This window comes from Polypterus senegalus, chromosome 1 (assembly GCF_016835505.1).
Source record: "Polypterus senegalus isolate Bchr_013 chromosome 1, ASM1683550v1, whole genome shotgun sequence".
NCBI lineage: Eukaryota > Metazoa > Chordata > Cladistia > Polypteriformes > Polypteridae > Polypterus > Polypterus senegalus.
This window is the reverse complement of record NC_053154.1, coordinates 121,413,818-121,435,026: the sequence shown is the minus strand read 5'-3', so window position 1 is coordinate 121,435,026 and position 21,209 is coordinate 121,413,818. Positions and strand designations below refer to the sequence as shown.

Sequence of the window (21,209 nt, the reverse complement as noted above, 5' to 3'; positions counted from 1 at the left end):
TCATGCCTAGGGTATTAAGGGAGCTGACGCCGAAGCTGCAACTATACTAGCAGATTGCATTTCCGGTACCGTAATGCCATGGGAAAACGCTCTTTTGTCAGAAGGCGGAAGTAAGAAAAGTCAATAAGTTAACGCCAAAGATGCCGAATGATTCAAGCACAAACGATAGTAATCATTTTGTACAAGTTTAGTGCTAACTAGGATCTGTCATGCAGGCCGCGTGTTTTACATGCCTGCTTTAGATAATCCAATTGTGAGTATATCCATATTTCTCCAGGTTCATTCCCACAAAGCAACTTCTTCTAATCTAGACATCTGGTTCCAGAGCCTATACTGCACAGAAGACAAGTCTAACTAAGGCTGGACGATAACACAGTGAGAATATGTAAAGGAATACTCTACCCAAAAATTATTTTTTTATGTGTTACCTGCACATTTTCAGTCATATGAAAGGAAAGTGTTTTCTCTGTGACTTTATCTGTCTCTCACTTCCTTGTGGAACAATTTTGGTCCACTCTTCTTAACAACATTATTTGAATTTATTGAGGTTTGCAGGCATTTGTTTATGCACAGCTCTCTTAAGGTTCTTGCCACAGAATTTCAATCAGGTTGAGGTCCGGACTTTGACTGGGCCATTTTTTCAGCTACTATATTCTGATTTTCTGGGTTGGTTGGGTTCATTGTCCTGTTGCATCACCCAGTTTTGGCCAAGCTTTAGCTGTCGGAGAGATGGTCTCACATTTGACTCTAGGATACTTTGGTATACCTGCTTGACAGGTATGAAGGTTTTGTGCGGATATGCTGTGTTTGGCTTTTCACTAAAAGTGACACTCTGCATTATGGCCAAACATCTCCACTTTGGTCTTGTCTATCTAAAGGATGTTGTTCCAGAAGTTTTGTGGTTTGTTCATATGCAACTTTGCAAACCTAAGCTGTGCTGCCATGTTCTTTTTAGAGAGACAAGGATTTCTCCTGGCAACTCTTCCAAACAAGTCATACTTGTTCAGTCATTTTCTAATTGTTCTGTCATGAACTTTAACATTTAATATGCAGACTGAGGCCTGTAGACCCTGAGATGTAGCTCTTGGGTTTTTTTTGCAATTTTTCAGAGCACTGTACAGCCTGACCTTGGGGTGAATTTGCTGGGATGTCCACTTCTGGGAAGATTAGCAACTGTCTTGAATGTTTTCCACTTGTGAATTATCTTTCTCACTGCAGAGTGATGGACTTCAAGTTGTTGGGAAATGGCCTTATAACCTTTCCCAGATTTATGGGCAGCAACAATTGCTTCTCTAAGGCATTACTGATGTCTTTTCTCCTTGGTATTGTGTTAAAACACACCTGACCAGCAAACTGCCGAAAGTTCTTCTTTTATTGAGGTGATCACACTTGCTAATGATCAGTTAATCAAGTGCATCTGATTAGCAGCACCTAGCTGCTGCTTACCCTCTTAATTTCTATTAAAGCAGCAAGGGAGCACTTGTTTTTCACACACTGCTTCTTCATTTTGGTGTAGTTTTTGTTAAATAAATAATAACACTGTGTAATATGTCGTCGTGTTCTTCATCTGAGGTTGTATTTACATAATTTTAAGACCTGCTAAGTACCAGGGGCCACAAGTGTAAATGGTGTGTACACTTAAAAATGTTGCATATGCCTGTTCCTACACTCATTTGAAGATGTGTAATAACTAAACTTGGTGTATGGCCAAATTATTCCAATTACCATAGCTGCTTTAGCATTGTCAGGAGACATTGCAAATGGAAGAATTAGAAGAAAGCACAAATTTATAGATGATTATGACTGGCTTCTAAGTTGATTTTGATTTCCAAGGGCTATCCTCTTGGAGCTGTGTGCTGAACTGGCCACCGGCTTTATAAAGTCAGACTTAAGGAATTGTGTGCTTCCTGCTCCTTTGCAAGTTCTGTCCACTTTTGGGTTTTTAGCCACAGGACTGATCAGGTATTTCACGGTCATCACTGAGACACGTCATGCCAGCTGTATAGGATGGTATTCTCGGCTTGTCATTCAGATATAAGATTTCCTTAACTGTGGTTGAACTGAGAAACATCAAAGATCAATTCACAGCAACAGCGCCGGACAAGTTGCATCAACCAGGGATGAATCTTCAAATGAGTGAGCTGGTATTCCATCAGATATAGCAGGTGCTTTTCCCAACTAGTACGTCAAAAGGTAAGACTTAGTGCCGACACTACACTATAAAGGCGCCTTCAGAGAATTAATTTGCTTATGTAAATAGAAAGCATTTCCACTCTATTAATGCGCTACTCTATAGTGCACAGAACATGTGTTGTATTGTGCAAGCATGTAGTGTGCTGCATGTATAATGTGGCACACAATTATGGCTTGCCCGCACCTCAGGAAATGCTGTATGATGAACCTGACCCACCAAATAATCAGTCAAATCGAACAGCATTACAACTTAATTTGAATGTAATTAGCAGAATGTAAAAACAATTAATCGGATGCAGCATTTATTTTTTAACCAATTAATTTAATTTGTGGCTAATATCTCATAGTACAACCCTTATTCCTTAGTTCATTGGCCACATCTCTTACAGCATCCACTATTGCATTTTGTGACTCGGAACAACGTCTTTCTGCACACAGCCAGATGCTCAGTGGTTTCAGAGGCAGAGGTGTTTGTGCAGCCAGTCCCCGAAGATGTGCTTGGTACAGCAGTACCATCATGTCATCGGCACAGGGGTCAGATTTTGTAACACTGTCTGAAACAGAATAAACAAACAGCGGTCTACGACTCGCCTTTACATGTCGACTGTGATATCTGACCACTTCTTCTTATTTTTTTTTTTTTTTCTTATTTCGGGCACTGTGCATCTTTCTGAACTTGGAACTTTTAATTGTCTCTGCCACACTTTTTGTTGCTTATACCATTCCTTAAGCCAACAAATAGTAAGTTTTTCCTCACCTCCACTTTGCATTTGCTGATATTCTTCTTTTTTTTTCCCCCACATGCTTTTGTCATTGTCTTTTAACCAAACACTGAACAGAAGGTGATATTTATATTGATTTTCATATTACAGTACGTAAAATTCTGGGAGGAGTCATGCAGGGGTAGCAGGTGCATGCACATGCGTTACATTTCATGTATGGAAGTTAGCTTACACGTGGTTTTGTGCATCTGAATTTTTTTGTGCTATGCACATTTACACTTTTGTACATACGCCATGTTTTAGTGTGAATTCTATGCATCGTGTTATGCGTAAGGCCTCAGATGATTTTTTTTAGAATTGATGGCCAAGAAAAAATTTTAATCTTGTGTTTTTCGTGGAGTAAAGCCATAGTAAAGTTTGATAGAACAGGACCCAATGATGACCAGTGCTGGACAGCAGCAAATATTGTCAAAGACCTCTATGAAAAAAAAAATCTTCCGCTCTGTTGTTTAATCCATGCCTGAAGTCAGTTGTATGCTCACATTGTGCAAAAATGCATGTATTTTTTGCAAACATATTGTGAAATAACTATAACCTATAAAAAATAATTTGGGAAAATGAAAGTAGTCCACAAACAGGAATCCTGTTTATGTACTGTTTTCATTCTCTGGAGTTATTTGTGCACCAAATATTATTGCAAAAAAAATGTGTTTTGTGCGCTATGACCCTGTAACTGGATGACTTGATGTGTGGATTAAGTGACATCAGTAATTCAAGATTGCTTCAACAACATTTTTGATGTTGTTTGCTGCTGTTTAACATTGGGTCACTTTTTATAAGAAACCTTTTGTCCTTTCTCCACTTAAACATGGTATTATTTTTTTTTATCTGTCATCATTACAAACTGCATAGGGTTAGTACCATATTTAATGCAAAAAAAAATTTTTTTGGTCATAGTATTCCTTTAAACTTCCCAATAGTAATTTTCAGTAAATGCTTTTGACGTTCTTTAGTCTAGAACAGTATTTCTTAAACGAATAGGTCGCATGACATCTGAACTTGGGTCGCGTTGAGTCTTGAATGGTTATAGTACTGAATGGGAAAGAGTGTATAACCGTTTATGGAATGTCTTGCAGTGTGTCAGCACAGGCAAGCGATACCACTACTAATCTGACTTACATACACAGAGGAGATGACGATTTGTAGGAATTCCCCAGCGGGCAACGACACCACAATCAGTAGAGAATCTACATGGAAGACAACAAGCGGATGACAATCGGTGGCGATTCTACAAGGAGGACTGATCCTATGGATGATACCCTGCAGTGATTGTGGGTGGTGAAGACACAAAAAGACCAAAATGGGTCACAAGGAAAAAAAGTTTAACAACCATTTGGCAGGTGAACTCCACGGGACTGATTTTTAAATATTGCAACCTCCTGCATTCAAAACATATCAGCCTTTCCACTTTAGCATGGGTCTAACTTCAGTTTCCGTTCACAGCCATCAGAATTACCTCTGACACTACAAAGTATTGTTTACTAGAGGAGGACACCTCTATGTGCCAATCAGGTTCCATGTATAAATAGTCATAGTTCATTACGTTTAGTTGAATGTCCTGACAAATAAAATCCTTTTTTTTTTTTTTTTTAGGTCCCTTGTCAATTTTATGTTTGCAGTTAAAGTCAACTTAGTTTGTCTTTTGACAACAGTGTACAGTGATTAATGACTCAGTCCTGAAATGTCTGATTTATGGCTGCTGTATGCTATACTATAAGCAAGCATTTGGCAGTTGGTTGCCTCTCAGATTAGTAATAAAAAATAACTACCATATGCTTGATTTTTCCTTTTGTTGTTTTAATAAGTTTTGCAGAGGTTTTTCTATATTATACTTTTTTTTTTTTAACCAACCTTCTCCTTTATAATCAAGTGGTAGCTTTTTCTAAAACTGGGACATTTTCATTGGCTTCTTTTGTTGTCAGATACACTAAAAAGCAGTGGTGTATAGCTTAAAAGCAATTTAGGTTTATGTAGCTACTTAAAGGTTTCTTAATAAGTAATTATTTTAGTCCCATAGTTAGTTCATTTTCTGCTCTCATATGCACTATTAAAATTATATCCTGCATGGAAACTAATAAGGTTGGGTATCACAGAAATGCTGGCACATACTTCAGAGCTAGCTAACAGAATTTCTCGGTAATTTTAGCTTTGTGTAAACCTTCTCCTAGTCAACTCAAAGAAAAAACAGTTGAAGTATTAAATATGTCATATAAGCTTTTATTAGTCAGTTATCTACAAACTAGGCAATAGTAAAAGTTAAATTATATAGTTTTTTAGGTAATTAGAAGCAACTTGATTCACATTTTGGTATGATGAGCCAATGGGAAAATGAAAGAGGTGAAAAGGCTGCATAACATTAAAAAGTTACCAAAAGGTACGTTATGACTTGTTTTAGGGTGAAACCGTTGAGCTAGAATTTCTTGCTGAGTAACTTTTTTTTTTTTTTCCTTTTTCTTCTTTAAAGTGCTCTAGCTCATTACACAGTATGTAATATACAATATTTACAAGGAAGTTTATGTGAAGTACTGGAAAACATAAACATGTATGCATATGAATAATCCATGACTTCTTTTTTTTCCTATTTCAATTCATATGTTTTGATTTATTTGTTTCACATAAATTTAAGTATCATTATCATTCAAAATTATCTATCAAAATTATTTTGGTAATGTCACATCCCCACTTCCAGCTATGTATAGAAGGTAGTATTCATCTTCCTGGCTTTGTCTTCATCAGTAAAGGAATGAGTCCTAAAAGCCAGTATGGATTTGTTCAGCATCTTCTTGTCAGCTAAGTGTGCTTCTGAACTTGAGTTTATCACTTCTGACTCAGAACTACTGGCTTCTGTAATTTGAGTCAGACCAGGCTATGTGGGATATCTGAGTACAAGCAAACACCACTGTCGGGACTTGCACATCAAGTGTACCTCAATAGTCCTGTTCTGGGCAATTTTATTTCTAAGATAAGTTGAAATATGTTGGAAGTACAACCTTTGTAAGTCGTCTGTTCACATTTTTTTTTCGCATTTGTGTGGTTGAGCATTCATGTTACCTCCATTTGGCAAGGGAAATGGGCAGATGGCTATAGTATACCTCATGGACTCATGAGAAAAATTAAATCTTGATTTGCTCGGCAACCAAGAAAGAGAACAGATTGCTTCTCTTTTTACAAAAACCTTTTAGACTTCGCGTAGGAGAAATCAGCAGCAGCTACCAGACAGAGCACATTGCCCATCTCTGACATTTTGTGGCTAGCTGTACCTTAAAATGCTTGCTCAGTGAAGCATTTTACTTTTGTTGAGTTAGAGGAGGAATAAGTATTGCAATCAAATCAAACAAGTCTAGGTATTTGTCTCTGTAATGCTTCTAAAAACAGGAAAATTAGTCAGTATTGGGCACTACCTATTCAAGAATGTTTGGGCCATTTGCTTGATGTCAAGAAGGCATGATTGTAGATACATTTTTTAAAAAACAGGTAAAATAGAGAGTTTTAGTAAGTATTTCTTCATTTGATTAGTTTGCTGTAACAAATATAATGCACCTAATAACATAACATTAACTTATGTATATCAAGAGCCCTATGCCTGAAGAAGCAAAATCAATAAAGTTACCAAAAATATTTTGATATGCTTTACCTTGTGGTTAAGTGTTACTTAAAAAATTGTATTGGTACTTATAAGATTACAATAGTAAGTTTATACTATTAGCACATTATCTGTGTTTCATCTCTTTTGAAGTTAAAAGTAATGTGAAACTTGATAAATTTCTTTTTTTTTCTGTGCTACTTTTTTCCTTATGAGCAAGGATCATTTTCAAATATTACTAATTTAGTGTGACTTAACAATAAAAAAAAATGTTCTCTTCATATATTTTCAGAGGTGCACTAAAGTGCTTACAGTGCACTCTAGGAATACCTGTGGTTTCTCATTTTGCTCATAGATCACCCTGCATGCTCACTGTAAGCAGTGCATGTTTAGATGTAAAATCTCTAAAATACTGCTTTTGTACTTGGATGTACTGTATAGTCTGTCACTTGTGAAATTTAAACCCATTTTAGAGAAGGCACATTGATTTTAGACCTGAGATGTGTTTTTATATTGCACTATAGGACCCCACCATAGTTAATAAGAAGGAATGCTTGTTTTTTTTTTTTTTTGATACAGTAAGTGAACTATTAAATAGAATGCTTTCATCAATGACTTTTGTTAGAGGCCAAGAATGTGAAAATTATGAATATACATATACCTTTTTTCCCATATTAACAGTAGAATTACCAAAGCTTGGTGAACACGACTGAGAGAATAAAACTAAATAAAAAAACTAAATAAAAAAAAAAACCCTAACCTTTTAAAGTACCATATATTTACACCGGCTGTTACAGACTCAAATCAAATGTATGTTTTTATTGTATAATAGTAACAATAAGAGCAGCTCACTACTCAAAACGTTTATTTTGGGACGTGGGAAGGCTCAAACTCGCCACCTTTTGAATCTGAATCTACCAAAGAAGTGGTGACAACAAACTACTGGGATAGCAGGCTGCTTGTGCTTATCGACACATTTATAATACAAAAGACGCTGACAGAGAGGTGCAAATGGATTTAAGGTGGGCCGGGTTTACAAGTTTTTTTTTATAGGCTTTGGTAATTCTAGTGTTGATAAATAAAACATAATGACTAATTGATATATTGCATTTACTCATATCTATACAGTATATTTATGTATACAGGTAAAGTTAGTAAATGTTTTATAATATTGTTCTTTATTGTAGTAAATAAGGTGGAAATTATGTCTTGAAACATTACACCATTGCTCCATATCCCATATTTTTTGTTGTGTTGTGAAAGTGCATAAAACATATCCTGAAAAAAATAAAATAGTTATAAAATGGAAAAAGTTTATTTACCAAATACTGCTGAAATAACTTTTGAATTACATTTGCTGTGTTTTTTTGGGGGTGGGTGGGGTTGTTGTCAAGAATTTTTGGTTTAAGATGCTGTTTGCCTTATGTGCCAAATATTTACCTGAAGTCCTTTTTGCTTTGTTTAAAGATTTCCTAGTTTACAAGTTGGAAGCCCAGCAAAGTTTAAATAAGGAAAAGGTGAGTAAATGTATGCACTATGGATTGCTTTCTTTTTTTCTGTCTATGTCTTTATTTATTTATTTATTTATTTTAAAAAGATTTTTTTCAAAGGTTCATGTGTCTTGAACTACAGATGACTTAAAAACGCCTGAATGAAATTGTCATTTCAAGAGGTCCTCATGTTTAACTCGCAAGACAGACCTGTGTGCAGCAAAACATTTTAATGACAAATACCACTTTAGAAGCAGTGATAAATGGAACTTAAATGAAAAATTCTGCAAAATTTATTCAGGCATTTCAGAGTACAATGTGTTGGTACTTTGGCTGATCAGAATCTGATTACTTTTACAAAACACCTAATATTCTCTTGAGTTATTGTTCTGATTCCATTGAATGTAACATCTTTATTTATACTTCACATATAGCATAGGGCATTCATAAGCTTGTTCCAAGTCAAGTTTCAATTGGTTTAAATCTCTGATAACTTATTTAATGAAGGGAATAATAATAAGCAAATGAAGACATAATGATGGATATCCATTACTGTTTCAAGCACGCTTCATCAGCCTTGTGGTGTATGTCAAAATCTAAAGTTATTTATTTTAGTTTGTATTATAATATGAGGGCTGTAGTATACCACATTTTTACAGATTTCTTTCTGATTTGCACATGAGCAAGTTAACTTGATGTGAGTGACTATATTCTTGAAAAAAGAAAGAGATACAATTCTTTAGCTGATCTTTGTGACTGCCAGCTACAATACCCTGTGCTGCTCCTCAATTTATATAAATCTAGCAGCAAGCATCACAAGTGACATAGTACTTTAACTGTCATTGCATCCTTTCCTTGCTTCCTTTCCTCTGACTCTTTTTCATTAGCTGATTGAAAGAGGCATTAGCTCATGAGTTGCAGTTAAATTCTGTCTTACACTGTGTGTCCACCAACAAATTACTTGTGCTTCAAGTATGGAAAAAAATAGTAACACTGCATCTTTTGTCTTGTAAGTTGCCTTTGATAAAAGGCCTCGGCCCGACCTGTCCAAAGAAAAGTCTTTTATACTTAAGAGCCACATGGTATTTATTCTGTACACACAGCTTACACTGTAATGTCTTGTCCTTTTTGCGATAAACCCAGGTATCTTCTGTATTGTGTCATGCTTGTGAACAGAGAAGATTCTAGGAGCTCTGGGAGCCCTAGGCAAAAAATCCCAATGGTGCCCTCCAGCTCGCCTTCCCTGTAGGCCCAACATGGTAAAATTTATTACCAATTATTTTAGTACAAAGTCTAAATTAATAAGATCTACAGAGAGTATTAAACACAAATCCTTTAGTTTTATGAAAAGCAGATTATATACTGTACATAAAATGCCACAATAAATACAACATTCGTATAGAAAATAGAAAAGCCATAACAATAGAAAAGTAAATCTACATATAAAAACGTGAAATAGTAAATAAAATGCAAATTAATGAAATATGCACATTATAAAAAAATAAATTACAAATTGCACATTGTAAAATTTAAAAATAAAAGCACATAATTGAAGTAAAAAAAAAAAAAAGGGTTGGTAAAAATATTAGTGTATTACTATAACTTTCATAATTGCAGTTTGTAGGCTTTGTCTACAACAAAAGCAGCTGCTGCATCCTCCAGGTTCAAAGATATTCAAACATTGTACTGTGTTGAAATTTGTAGTAATACAGTATGCATCATTTAGTTATGAAAATAATTGATTAAAGTTACTAAATAAATAAATGTTCATATCTCACACTCTCACAATGAAGATTAGGATCCCTGCTTTGGTTGGGTTCTAACTGTGTTGTTGTAGTACAGTTTTATGTATGATCAAAAATGTGTGGGAGAAGAATAACAAAAAAAGCAAATCCATGAAGAACAGTGAAAATATTTAGGAAACCATTGCACCAAACATTACTAACCCCTCGAAAGATCTAAATCCATCACAAGACCTATTTATGCTCACTTACTGAGTCAATGTTAGTCTTCAGTCAATATAATTTGCAGGTTTATGGAGTCTGAGTGGGCTGAAATTTTTTTTTTGTGGTCAACATAATAAATAGGTACAAGGCATGACTATCGCTGTCATTTTATTGTAAGGAGCAGTGAGGCACATGCCTTTAAATATACAAAATGTCATTTAATACCCTTTTAAAGACATCCTGATGTTGTTTTCTCAGCATTAGACTTCATTTACTTAGTTACTGAAAATGTGCTTTATACTTGATCATTTAAACCAAGAATTATCAGTGACTCATTATTAAAGCAGAGTGGTTTACAGTGCATTATAGCCCTCAAGCTTACCAAACAACCAGTAACAATAATATAACATTTTCAAGCTCACTTAATCCAATTCAAGATCATGGGGAACTGGAGCTTTTCAGCAGGCAATACTGAAAAAGTAATTAAATATATATAATTTTTTTTTCATTAAATGTAAATGATATTTAATTACTTTTATAAGGAGCATAAAAGGAAATTTAGCTCTTTAATCTTAGCTCATTTAAAAAAAAAAAAAATATATCCAAACGAAGACATTAACTGCGTTAAGGTTAATGCTACAAACTCAGATGTTACATCAAAACAATCTGCATTAATCTCACTCTATATAAAACACAATCACTGTTTGTTTGTTGTTTATATACAGATTTATTTTTAACAGCTAGAGAACATTGGTATTTATCACCATAAGTCGGATTAATAAATCTTTCCCCTGGCACTAATGGTTGTGGCACATTGTTAGAACAAGGGGTTAGAACTCCTGCAGTATGATGTATCAACAGAAAAAAAGTACACCTATTGTGTTGGTGCCATACTCATTAGTATACTTGCCTTTCATGCACAGAATCCAAGTTCAGTTTCCACTCATTTATATAAAAAAAAAAAAAAAAAAGCTTTAATGTAATCAACCCTGTTATTTTGCTATTATCGTCTAAAGTCATTTATTGTTGGTTGTTGCATAATTCCTCACCATTTATACCACCAGTACAAACTCTTCAGTACTGCTCCTCTGTCATATTTGAAGCAGTACTCAATTAAGCAGCATTTGTAATCCTACAACTGAATAAAATCTCATAACAAATTAGGGTCAGCTATCATATTTAATCTAAACACTTTACATAATAGTCTTTGCCACTTTAAATGTACAGTACAGTGGTTTTTTGAAGTGATGGCCTGCCAAAGCTGGGAAACTCCAGTATATCTACATAAATGGAGCTGATTTGGTGACTCTTTGTTTATTTGTTATGTATGTATGTACATATGTATGTTGGTCCCAGCATCACTTGCAAACCCCTGTACATATTTTCACTACAATTTGAAGATAACTCAGGGATAGTCAAACTTGGAATACTGTGTATGATACCACCATACACTGGAGGTGAGGTGTCTATGAATCGCATATTAGATTTCTGTTTTTAAACAGTGCATCCGTTATTTGTGAATTTAGAAGTTAACTTCAGGTGAACAACGATCTTCTAGTCTGGCTTAGTGGCACAATGAATGGCCATGGACACGATAAAGGAAAATCCATTTCGATAAACAAATGTGGGTAATTTTGTTGCAGACATGGGGCTCACACATTTTTTTTTTTTCTTTTCAGTCAAACCGGTGATGGTCAATATACATGCTTTGCATGATTTGCAGTGAAATCCCCCTAATGCTGTTTTATTTCTGTAAAAGATCTTATTATTTTGTGGTTACAAATGTACATAAAATTAGTTTGCAACTGTATCGAATTTGTTTTTTTTTGTACTTGTATAAATTAAGAAATTATTATTGTATGTAATTTGCATTGTAATGTAATAAATTGTTTTGTGTTATAATAAAACGTGTTCTATTTATAAACAAAATATTTAAATAGCTACCTTTCTACCAGTAAGACAGGAGGGCCACAGGAAGGAAACGAGGTTGAAAGGGTACCATTGTTGAAAAAAGGTTGAGATACCTTGCACTAGGCTACCAGCACTAGTGATGATAAAATGTCAACTGAAGAATGATACAAAATGAAGATGTATCAACATGTTTTTGGACAAGATTTAAGATACCATAATGTCTAATACTCCAGAATAAAATTGGAAATGGACATAAATATTCATAAATATGCAATTTGTTAAGGGAAAATTGCCTAATTGTATTGTATACAAGTAATTGTAGTGATTCATGGTAATGATGGTGACTACTGCAAAATAAGGGAATACACACCCTGCAAGTTGCATTACAAAAAAAATCAACCATTCTGTTTTTTAATATGACTCTAGCCTTCAAGCCCAAGGTAGATCCGACAAGTTCCAGACTACATATGTGCATGCATGAGCAAAGATATCAAACACTGTAGTATGGAAGCACCTGCCCAAGCAACCTGGATTTAAGCTGGCTGTGCCAAGCACACAAAAAAAAAAAAAACTTTAAAAAGAGAGATTTTTTGAAATAAGAAATTGTATTTACCATATCCCGGAAACTTGAAAAAAATCATTTAATCTTGGTTGAGTTTCCTGTAAACATTTTAATATATTTCGTTACTGAGGCAAGTGAGTCTACTTTTTTAATTTTTGCACAATATTGCCATCTGCTGTGAGATAGGGAGACGTGCTCCACTTGCAGAGGTGTTACTGTGCATTAGCAGTAAGTTCTCTGTGCACTTGTAATCAAGCCTTCTGTGGTCAGATGTATGTTCTACTCGGTGATAGTAATACAGTTGAAGAGTGACAAAAACTGCAAATTATGCATGAGGTTATATAATAGTTTGGCCTTGAAGGTTCTGTATGAAGGTTTTGCCCATTTCTATTCACAATAAATGTAACCAAGGCAAATTAATTCTACCAGTCCTTGGATAATTGTGACTTTCTGGATGATTTAAGACTTGGTCTTACACTGATTTTGACAGAATGTTCATTCTTGAGCTGTTTTGTTGTGCCAAATTTTTATTTCATGTCTGTAGATTTTACCAGTAGTTCCAAACTTTTTACATCTATGGAGCACTTTTCTAGCTACATATAAGTTGTGGACAACCAGCTTATATTTGGTATCACAATGCCATAAACTCTTAACTGTTTATTCAATTGGTGAATAGGCCTGTATTCAATAACAAAATATATTAATTAGTTGCCAGATGACAGGGAAATTGTAAGGTAACATTAAAGTATAATATATATACAGTTGGCATTTGTCATGTACATACATATTGGTTAAATGCTATGTATTCATAGATTTCAATAGTTAGAATTACAGACTATTCAATGGGAGCCTTGTACTTGAATTTCGCTCACTGAAATATTAGTGTTCTTATAAGTTAAAGACCATCTGAAAGCTTGTTTTACTTGTAAATAGTTGCTGTGTTTTGTTTGTATAGCTCTAAGAGTAGAAAATGCAGTTTCACGTAAAGTATGTAGGGGGAGTGAAAAGGAAGAAGTTCCTTAAGTTCAAACAATTCAAAAGTTAAAACAATTTAACCTGCTTACTAATTTTAAACAGATGAGCTGAAAAATAGCAGTATCAGAAGTGAGAAACACTCACTACTAAAACATTCCTCAATAATTACCCATCCATCCATCCATTATCCAACCCGCTATATCCTACCTACAGTGTCACGGAAGTCCGCTGGAGCCAAACCCAGACAACACAGGGCGCAAGGCAGGAAACAAACTCAGCAGCCCACTGCAGGGTGCAGACACACACTAGGGACAATTTAGAATCGCCAATGCACCTAACCTGCATGTCTGTGGATTGTGGGAGGAACGCAGCAAAATAGTTACTAACAAACTTGTGTTCATTATTTGTATTTTATACAGGTGACAGGATACTGTACCTCGATAAATAATTCAGCAGTCTAGTATGAAATATGTAATCCTACTTAATAACTTTGTCCTGAATTGCCGAGGGCTCCACTTTACAGACCGTGTCACCCTTGTGATATTTTTGGGGTGTGCTTATACAGTTCTTTAAGGTCCAACAAACCCGTTCATCGCACTACCAGTAGATTGAGATTTATCGAACCACTTTATACAAAGTGCCATGAGAAACACAATAATCCTAATGCAAAAACATATTTGCACTTCTGTTATAGGTTTATGCTGTAACAATGAACACGTGGTTAGGCAATGAGCAGTTTTCCATGCCCACTGAAACTTCATTTAACATACAACCTTGCTGCCATCAAAATAGGACTGATGTATTGTTTAACATGGGCAAAATGTATGGAAACTATTCCATAACTAAAATATTCCTGCTTTTAGACAGGAAAATCCAGCCCTGTTAAAATCTTTTCCTGTTATGCCTGTAGTAACCCTCCTACCACTAGTCGCACACGCCCCATTAATCCTAAATTACCGTATTTATGCGTGTACCACGCGCACATTTTTTCCTGAAAATTAGCATTATAAAATCGGGTGCACGTCATACATGAAGAAATATAATTCTGTAATGCTTACTTCTTCTGCTTGGGCTCTCTCTCTAGCTTGCGCACTCACACTCTTTCTTTCTCTAAACGCTTCCTATACAATCACAACGCGCATCGTACATGGGGAAACGATTTTCACGGTTTCTTTGTAAAAATTAGGGTGTGCGTCTTACACGACGTAACATGGTACACGAGTAAATGCGGTATATGTCTTAAGTGAGCTGCAATAGTGACAAGTGGGGTGAGAGGAGGTTGTTTGTTGAATAGCATTTGCTACAGCAGAACAGGCTAAATATGGGCTGTTGAAACATAAAAATAAAAAATTATAATCATGTGATGACCCATCATCAACAAATTGGGTCATGACCCATTGCCCATAATAGCAACTCTATAATGCATTCTGGATCACAGGTTGGGAACCATTGGATCAGATGATGACTTATCGATTTATAAATTGTTTGGCAAGCATTTTCAAACTGATAAGCCATGGAAATCATGTGCCTATGATTAGTCTGAAAAAGGCACTATAAGATTAGGAATCTTAGTTCACATTAATTACAAACGGTTATGACTGTACAAATTATATAATGAGGTATATTCACATATCTTGTCTTTGGTTACCTTTTTTGGGTAAACGAAACAGGAAAATGTTGCACACACGGTTCAAAAAATTGATATGGACATAAATCTCAAGCTTAATTAATCAGGTTCATGAGTAGCCATAGTCTATCCTGGCAGCTTTGAGTGCAAGGCAGAAACCAGTCCTAGTCTGAGCACTAGTCCATTGCAGGACCCGATCAAGCACACAGCACACCCATACTCACACTCACACTGGAATCTTCAGTTAATGTACCGTATATCTTCCGATAGTAGCCCCGGCGTTTATTCAAAAAATTATTCGGACGGCCCGGCGGTTGTTGGAGACCGGCTATTATTCGCCTCACAGACAGAATGGTGATGGGTAAACTGGGTTCGTTTGGCAGTAAAATACGGTATGGTACCGTATTTATGGTCACAAAATGTAGGCAACAACACCGGATGAACATTTCAGGATTTAATGAAATTATCAGTACAGCAGTACGGTCTTATTAAAGCAGTATACAGTACGGTACTACCGTAAGCATGAAAAACAGGTACGGTAGACGTCAACTTTCTTGCCAATGATGCCACCAGCACTGGCCTGCACCAGTCCGAATTTCACACGAAAGCGCTCATCAGCCCGACAAGTCCCCTGCGGAACATAAGGAAATGCAATAAGATCCAAACTCACGCATATACATATACATTACGACATGAGACTGGATAAGATACAATAAAGTACAGTACTTACCATCTACTCATCGTCTGAATAGGTAATGATTGCTACATTATTTGCAAGTTGTTCTTCATCTTCCTCTTCTTGTGATGGCAATACAGGTACTCCCATTGCTTGTTGTCGCACAGTAATCGGTTTTATCAGGATGTACGTGTCGAAGATGGCATTTTCATGTTCTTCCCGCCACCTCTACCCTCCCTGTGGGGTTATGATTGACGTGGAGACGAAAGGGCAAAATGTACACAAAGAAATTTCTTTTTGACTTTCTCACTTCCTCGATAGCATCCGACGACAAAACATTTTTGACACGAAGAGGTACTTAACGTATGATTCACTGCAGGAGGTCGGTAGCCCAGGTGGTGAGAAAAGAGGATTAGCGTACGAAAAAGGTGGTGGGTCATTGGAGATCGGCGTTTACTACAGACCGGCGCTTAAAGGAGACCGGCTACTATTGGAGACCGACGTCTATTTGTCGCGACATCTCTTAAAACCCGCCATTTATTGGAAACGGGCATCAATAAGAAGCCGGCCACTACTAGAAGATATACGGTATACAAAGGTTCAGATTGCACAAATATATGGGCTAGCATGTTATGCTATTGGCTCCAACACAGACATTTAATGTTAGATAAGTTTTTTTTACAAAGTGAGTTTCTTCCAATATCAGCATTCATATGGTATCTCTTTTTGTGGGGTGTGTTTATTTTTGTGAGGCTACCTGTAACAGAAGTTGTTTGGTAAGCCTCCATGTATGAGTTAAACAGTGCATTTAGATTATTTTATACTGAGACCACTTATGGAGTAGCATTAAGACTTCTCAGGGGGAAAAGGGAGCTGAAATCTAAGCAGACAAGCATCCTTTAATAATAGATGTGAAGTTTAAATAGCTTGTTTTGGATTGTTGTGGTTCAGATTATGTACACTAGGTGCTTTTGCTAATTTGTAGTATCCTTTTTTGAATGCCTTTTAACAATTTGTAAATTGTGTCCTTTTTAGTTGGTGTGCCTATTTTAGGGTTTAGGGAGAGTTGCCTGTCTTGGTGCAGCTTGAACATGCCTTGAGAAATAATACAATTTGCTTTTATGAAATCTCTTGACTTTTTACATTACTGAGCAATTTGATGATCTAATCAAAGGAAAAAAAGTATCTTTGCTTTTTGGCTGCTTTGAATAAATTAGTGTTTTAAATTCTGTTTAAATAAACTACACTGAAGATGAGATGCCTCTCCTTAATCAGTATCTGTCTGTGTTCAGTCAGTACAAGTCCTACTTGAAATGATGTTGTTGTTAGCTTTGGTGGTTTACTTGAGGTGATTAATATGCATGGAAAAGCTATTTGACAGGTGGTGAATAATATTTGTTTCTTGGTTTTTTTTTTCTCTCCTCTATCTTCAGCAAGATTCTACCAACAGATTTAACTCCTTGAATATGCAACACCAGATGTTAAAGGTGAGTATTATATCTACCAATTAAATTTCAATTTAGAGGATTTGTAGAATGTAAAATGAGTGGTAGAGATGCATAATTGTGGCAGGGCAAAATGCACCGTGTGCTTGATGATCATCAGAGTTGAAGTCAACTTTGATGAAATGGTATGGATTATTATTTTTGAACTGATCTTTTTATCATTTGAGAAAACTAATGAAGAGACAAGCTTAAAGGTTGGGGTACTGATGTAGTAAACCTTTTTTAATAGCCCCATCTTAGTGAGGACTGTGGCTTTATCTGAAAAGCATTAGGGAAAGAGGCCTTGTTTTAGGGGTGTGTTGTAGACCACCCAATGCAGACAGTAATTTCAGTACACAATTTTAGTAATATTTAAAGGCAAGTATGAAGGCAGATATAGTCACTATTACTATTTTGTAATAATCAGGATTCATTTGAGAGTGTAGAGGTGATTGAACCACTAAGGTGAAGTAACTATAATCCAATACAATTCTCAGTGTTTAGAAAGGCCAAAACTGTTTAACTTTGGTAGGTCAAGTTTTAAGCAGATGCAGTAAAGTCTAAGGAGGATGCACTGAGATACGTTTTTAAGTTTTTTGGAGACCATCGTGGAGCAGTGGAACAGGTTGGGCATATGAGAGCATGAGGGTAACCATTAAGAAAGATATTAGGGAAGCGAAGTTAGACATATAGCAAGATAATGTGAAACATAACTTTCAAAGATTCTTTTAGTATTTTAGTAGTAATAGAACAGTCAGGGAGGAGGTGAAGTGCATCAGGAATTTTGGGGAATTAAAAAATACAGATAGTTGATGCTCTAAACTCAAATTTTTCTGAGGTTTTCACATGTGAGGGTGTAGATAATCTCCCAGTGGTAGAATGGACTATTAAAGAGAAGGTACTGAGTGACCTAGAAATTGTAGAGGGTGAAGTACTGCTTAGATTAAATAGACTGAAATCAAATAAATCACCAGGACCAAATATTCTCAAGTTCTTAAGGAGGTTAGCAAGTACATATAAACTACTGTGTGACAGTCCAGATTGTTTCCACACGCCTTGGTAGCTTCTGGAAGCCATTTGAACCCAGAATTTACCAAAGGATGAGCCGGGCAAATGAGAACATTCACAGTCAGCAAGGGTAGGTTTAAAAGTGCTTTATTGCTTTAATTTAAAATTAAACAATAGTGCAAATGTTGAAGTGCTTTAAACAAAGTCAACAAAAATATAATCCATAAAAACAATGTGCAAAGTGGAGGTTAAAATGACAAATAAATAAATCCAATAAAAACTAGATTCAAATCATGGCAGGAATCTGTCTTCAGCCCAAGCAAACATCCTTCCAAAAAGCATACCCAACCCTTTAACTGGGCTTGGGTGCCTGCTGCCATCACCTCCGACTCCCGCTGCCATTCCTTGGCTGTACTTGGGAAGCCTGCTGGAGCAGTCAGCCACTCCTGTTCCCCAAATCACTCAGCAGGACAGACCCTCACTCCCTGCTGGAGCAGTGGTCACATGCTTCTCTCCTGGGACTCTCTTCCTGGCTACATGCCTCTAATATTTCTCACACCTGATCTTCTCCCAATCCCCCTCTCCATTATTGCTTTAACCTCTTATCTTTTTATGTTTCCCCCGTCCAAGTTCTATACTCAGGCTCCCTTTTCTACCATTAGACCCAGACACTGTACCTAACAAGATGCTTAAAGTAAATGGGGAACAACTGAGCTGCTGGCAAACACACAGCAGGGTACCACACCCACAAGCCAGGGTCTTACCCACACTGCTTTCATTTAATGTTTTTATTAAAAGTTGGCAGAAGCACCCCGGACTAAACCATACCACACCCTGCAGTATATTTTTTAGAAAGTCATTGTGTACTGAAGAATTTTGAAGGACTGGAAAATGGCAAATATCCTGTTCTATGAAAAGAATGATCGGGCAGATACAAGCAACTATATGCCATGTTTTACTAACATGCTAGAATTCTTTAAGGAAACAACAAAAGGATGTGAACAAAGTAGAGCAAATTATATTTATTTTGACTTTCAGAAAGCATTTGATAAGGTGCCACATGAAAGGTTGGGTGTCAAACTAAAAGCAGTGGGAGTGCAGGGTGATGTGTGTGTGTGTGTGTGTGTGTGTGTATGGGTGCAAAATTGACCCAGACATAAGTGCAGAGTGTTATGGTGTGAGTAACCCTATCAGAATTGGCTGAGGTTAAGAGTGGTGTCCTACAGGGGTCAGTGCCAGGACTGCTGAAATTATTAATACATATAAATAATTGGATGTAAATATAAATAATAAGCTAGTTAAGTTTGCAGATGATACCAAGTTAGGTGGATTGGCAGATAACCTAGAATCCATTTAATCATTACAGAGTGACTAGGACAGCATACAGGCTTGGGCAGGTTTGTGGCAGATAAAGTTTAGTGTAAAGCATTACACTGAGTAAGTAAAATATTAGGTTTTAATACACAGTGGAAGATCTGAAAATTTAAAGTACACCTTATGAGAAGGATTTAGGGAGTTATAGTGGACTCTGCACTATTAACTGCCAGATGGTGTTTTAAATCCATTAATAAGGCTAACAGAATGTTAGGTTATACAGTGGTGTGAAAAACTATTTGTCCCCGTCCTGATTTCTTATTCTTTTGCATGTTTGTCACACAAAATGTTTCTGATCATCAAACACATTTAACCATTAGTCAAATATAACACAAGTAAACACAAAATGCAGTTTTTAAATGATGGTTTTTATTATTTAGGGAGAAAAAAATCCAAACCTACATGGCCCAGTGTGAAAAAGTAATTGCCCCCTTGTTAAAAATACCCTAACTGTGGTGTATCACACCTGAGTTCAATTTCCGTAGCCACCCCCAGGCCTGATTACTGCCACACCTGTTTCAATCAAGAAATCACCTAAATAGGAGCTTCCTGACACAGAGAAGTAGACCAAAAGCACCTCAAAAGCTAGACATCATGCCAAGATCCAAAGAAATTCAGGAACAAATGAGAACAGAAGTAATTGAGATCTATCAGTCTGGTAAAGGTTATAAAGCCATTTCTAAAGCTTTGGGACTCCAGTGAACCACAGTGAAAGCCATTATCCACAAATGGCAAAAACATGGAACAGTGGTGAACCTTCCCAGGAGTGGCCGGCCGACCAAAATTACCCCAAGAGCGCAGAGACGACTCATCCGAGAGGTCACAAAAGACCCCAGGACAACGTCTAAAGAACTGCAGGCCTCACTTGCTTCATTTAAGGTCAGTGTTCACGACTCCACCATAAGAAAGAGACTGGGCAAAAACGGCCTGCTTGGCAGATTTCCAAGATGCAAACCACTGTTAAGCAAAAAGAACATTAGGGCTCGTCTCAGTTTTGCTAAGAAACATCTCAATGATTGCCAAGACTTTTGGGAAAATACCTTGTGGACTGATGAGACAAAAGTTGAACGTTTTGGAAGGCAAATGTCCCATTACATCTGGCGTAAAAGGAACACGGCATTTCAGAAAAAGAACATCATACCAACAGTAAAATATGGTGGTGGTAGTGTGATAGTCTGGGGTTGTTTTGCTGCTTCAGGACCTGGAAGGCTTGCTGTGATTGATGGAACCATGAATTCTACTGTCTACCAAAAAATCCTGAAGGAGAATGTCCGGCCATCTGTTCGTCAACTCAAGCTGAAGCGATCTTGGGTGCTGCAACAGGACAATGACCCCAAACACACCAGCAAATCCACGTCTGAATGGCTGAAGAAAAACAAAATGAAGACTTTGGAGTGGCCTAGTCAAAGTCCTGACCTGAATCCAATTGAGATGCTATGGCATGACCTTAAAAAGGCGGTTCATGCTAGAAAACCCTCAAATAAAGCTGAATTACAACAATTCTGCAAAGATGAGTGGGCCAAAATTCCCCCAGAGCGCTGTAAAAGACTCATTGCAAGTTATCGCAAACGCTTGATTGCAGTTATTGCTGCTAAGAG

The 21,209-nt window shown here is 36.5% G+C and overlaps 1 protein-coding gene across 2 annotated transcripts in view; it reads left to right on the top strand.

Annotated features, from left to right (window-relative positions):
• golim4a (golgi integral membrane protein 4a) overlaps window positions 1–21,209 on the top strand; it is a 115,153-nt gene that overhangs the window by 41,747 nt on the left and 52,197 nt on the right. For both annotated transcript variants that reach the window (XM_039757076.1, XM_039757069.1), the window contains exons 3-4: window positions 8,026–8,075; window positions 17,179–17,232. In XM_039757076.1, the coding sequence (XP_039613010.1) occupies window positions 8,026–8,075; window positions 17,179–17,232 (104 nt within the window). The remainder of the gene's footprint in view (window positions 1–8,025; window positions 8,076–17,178; window positions 17,233–21,209) is intronic.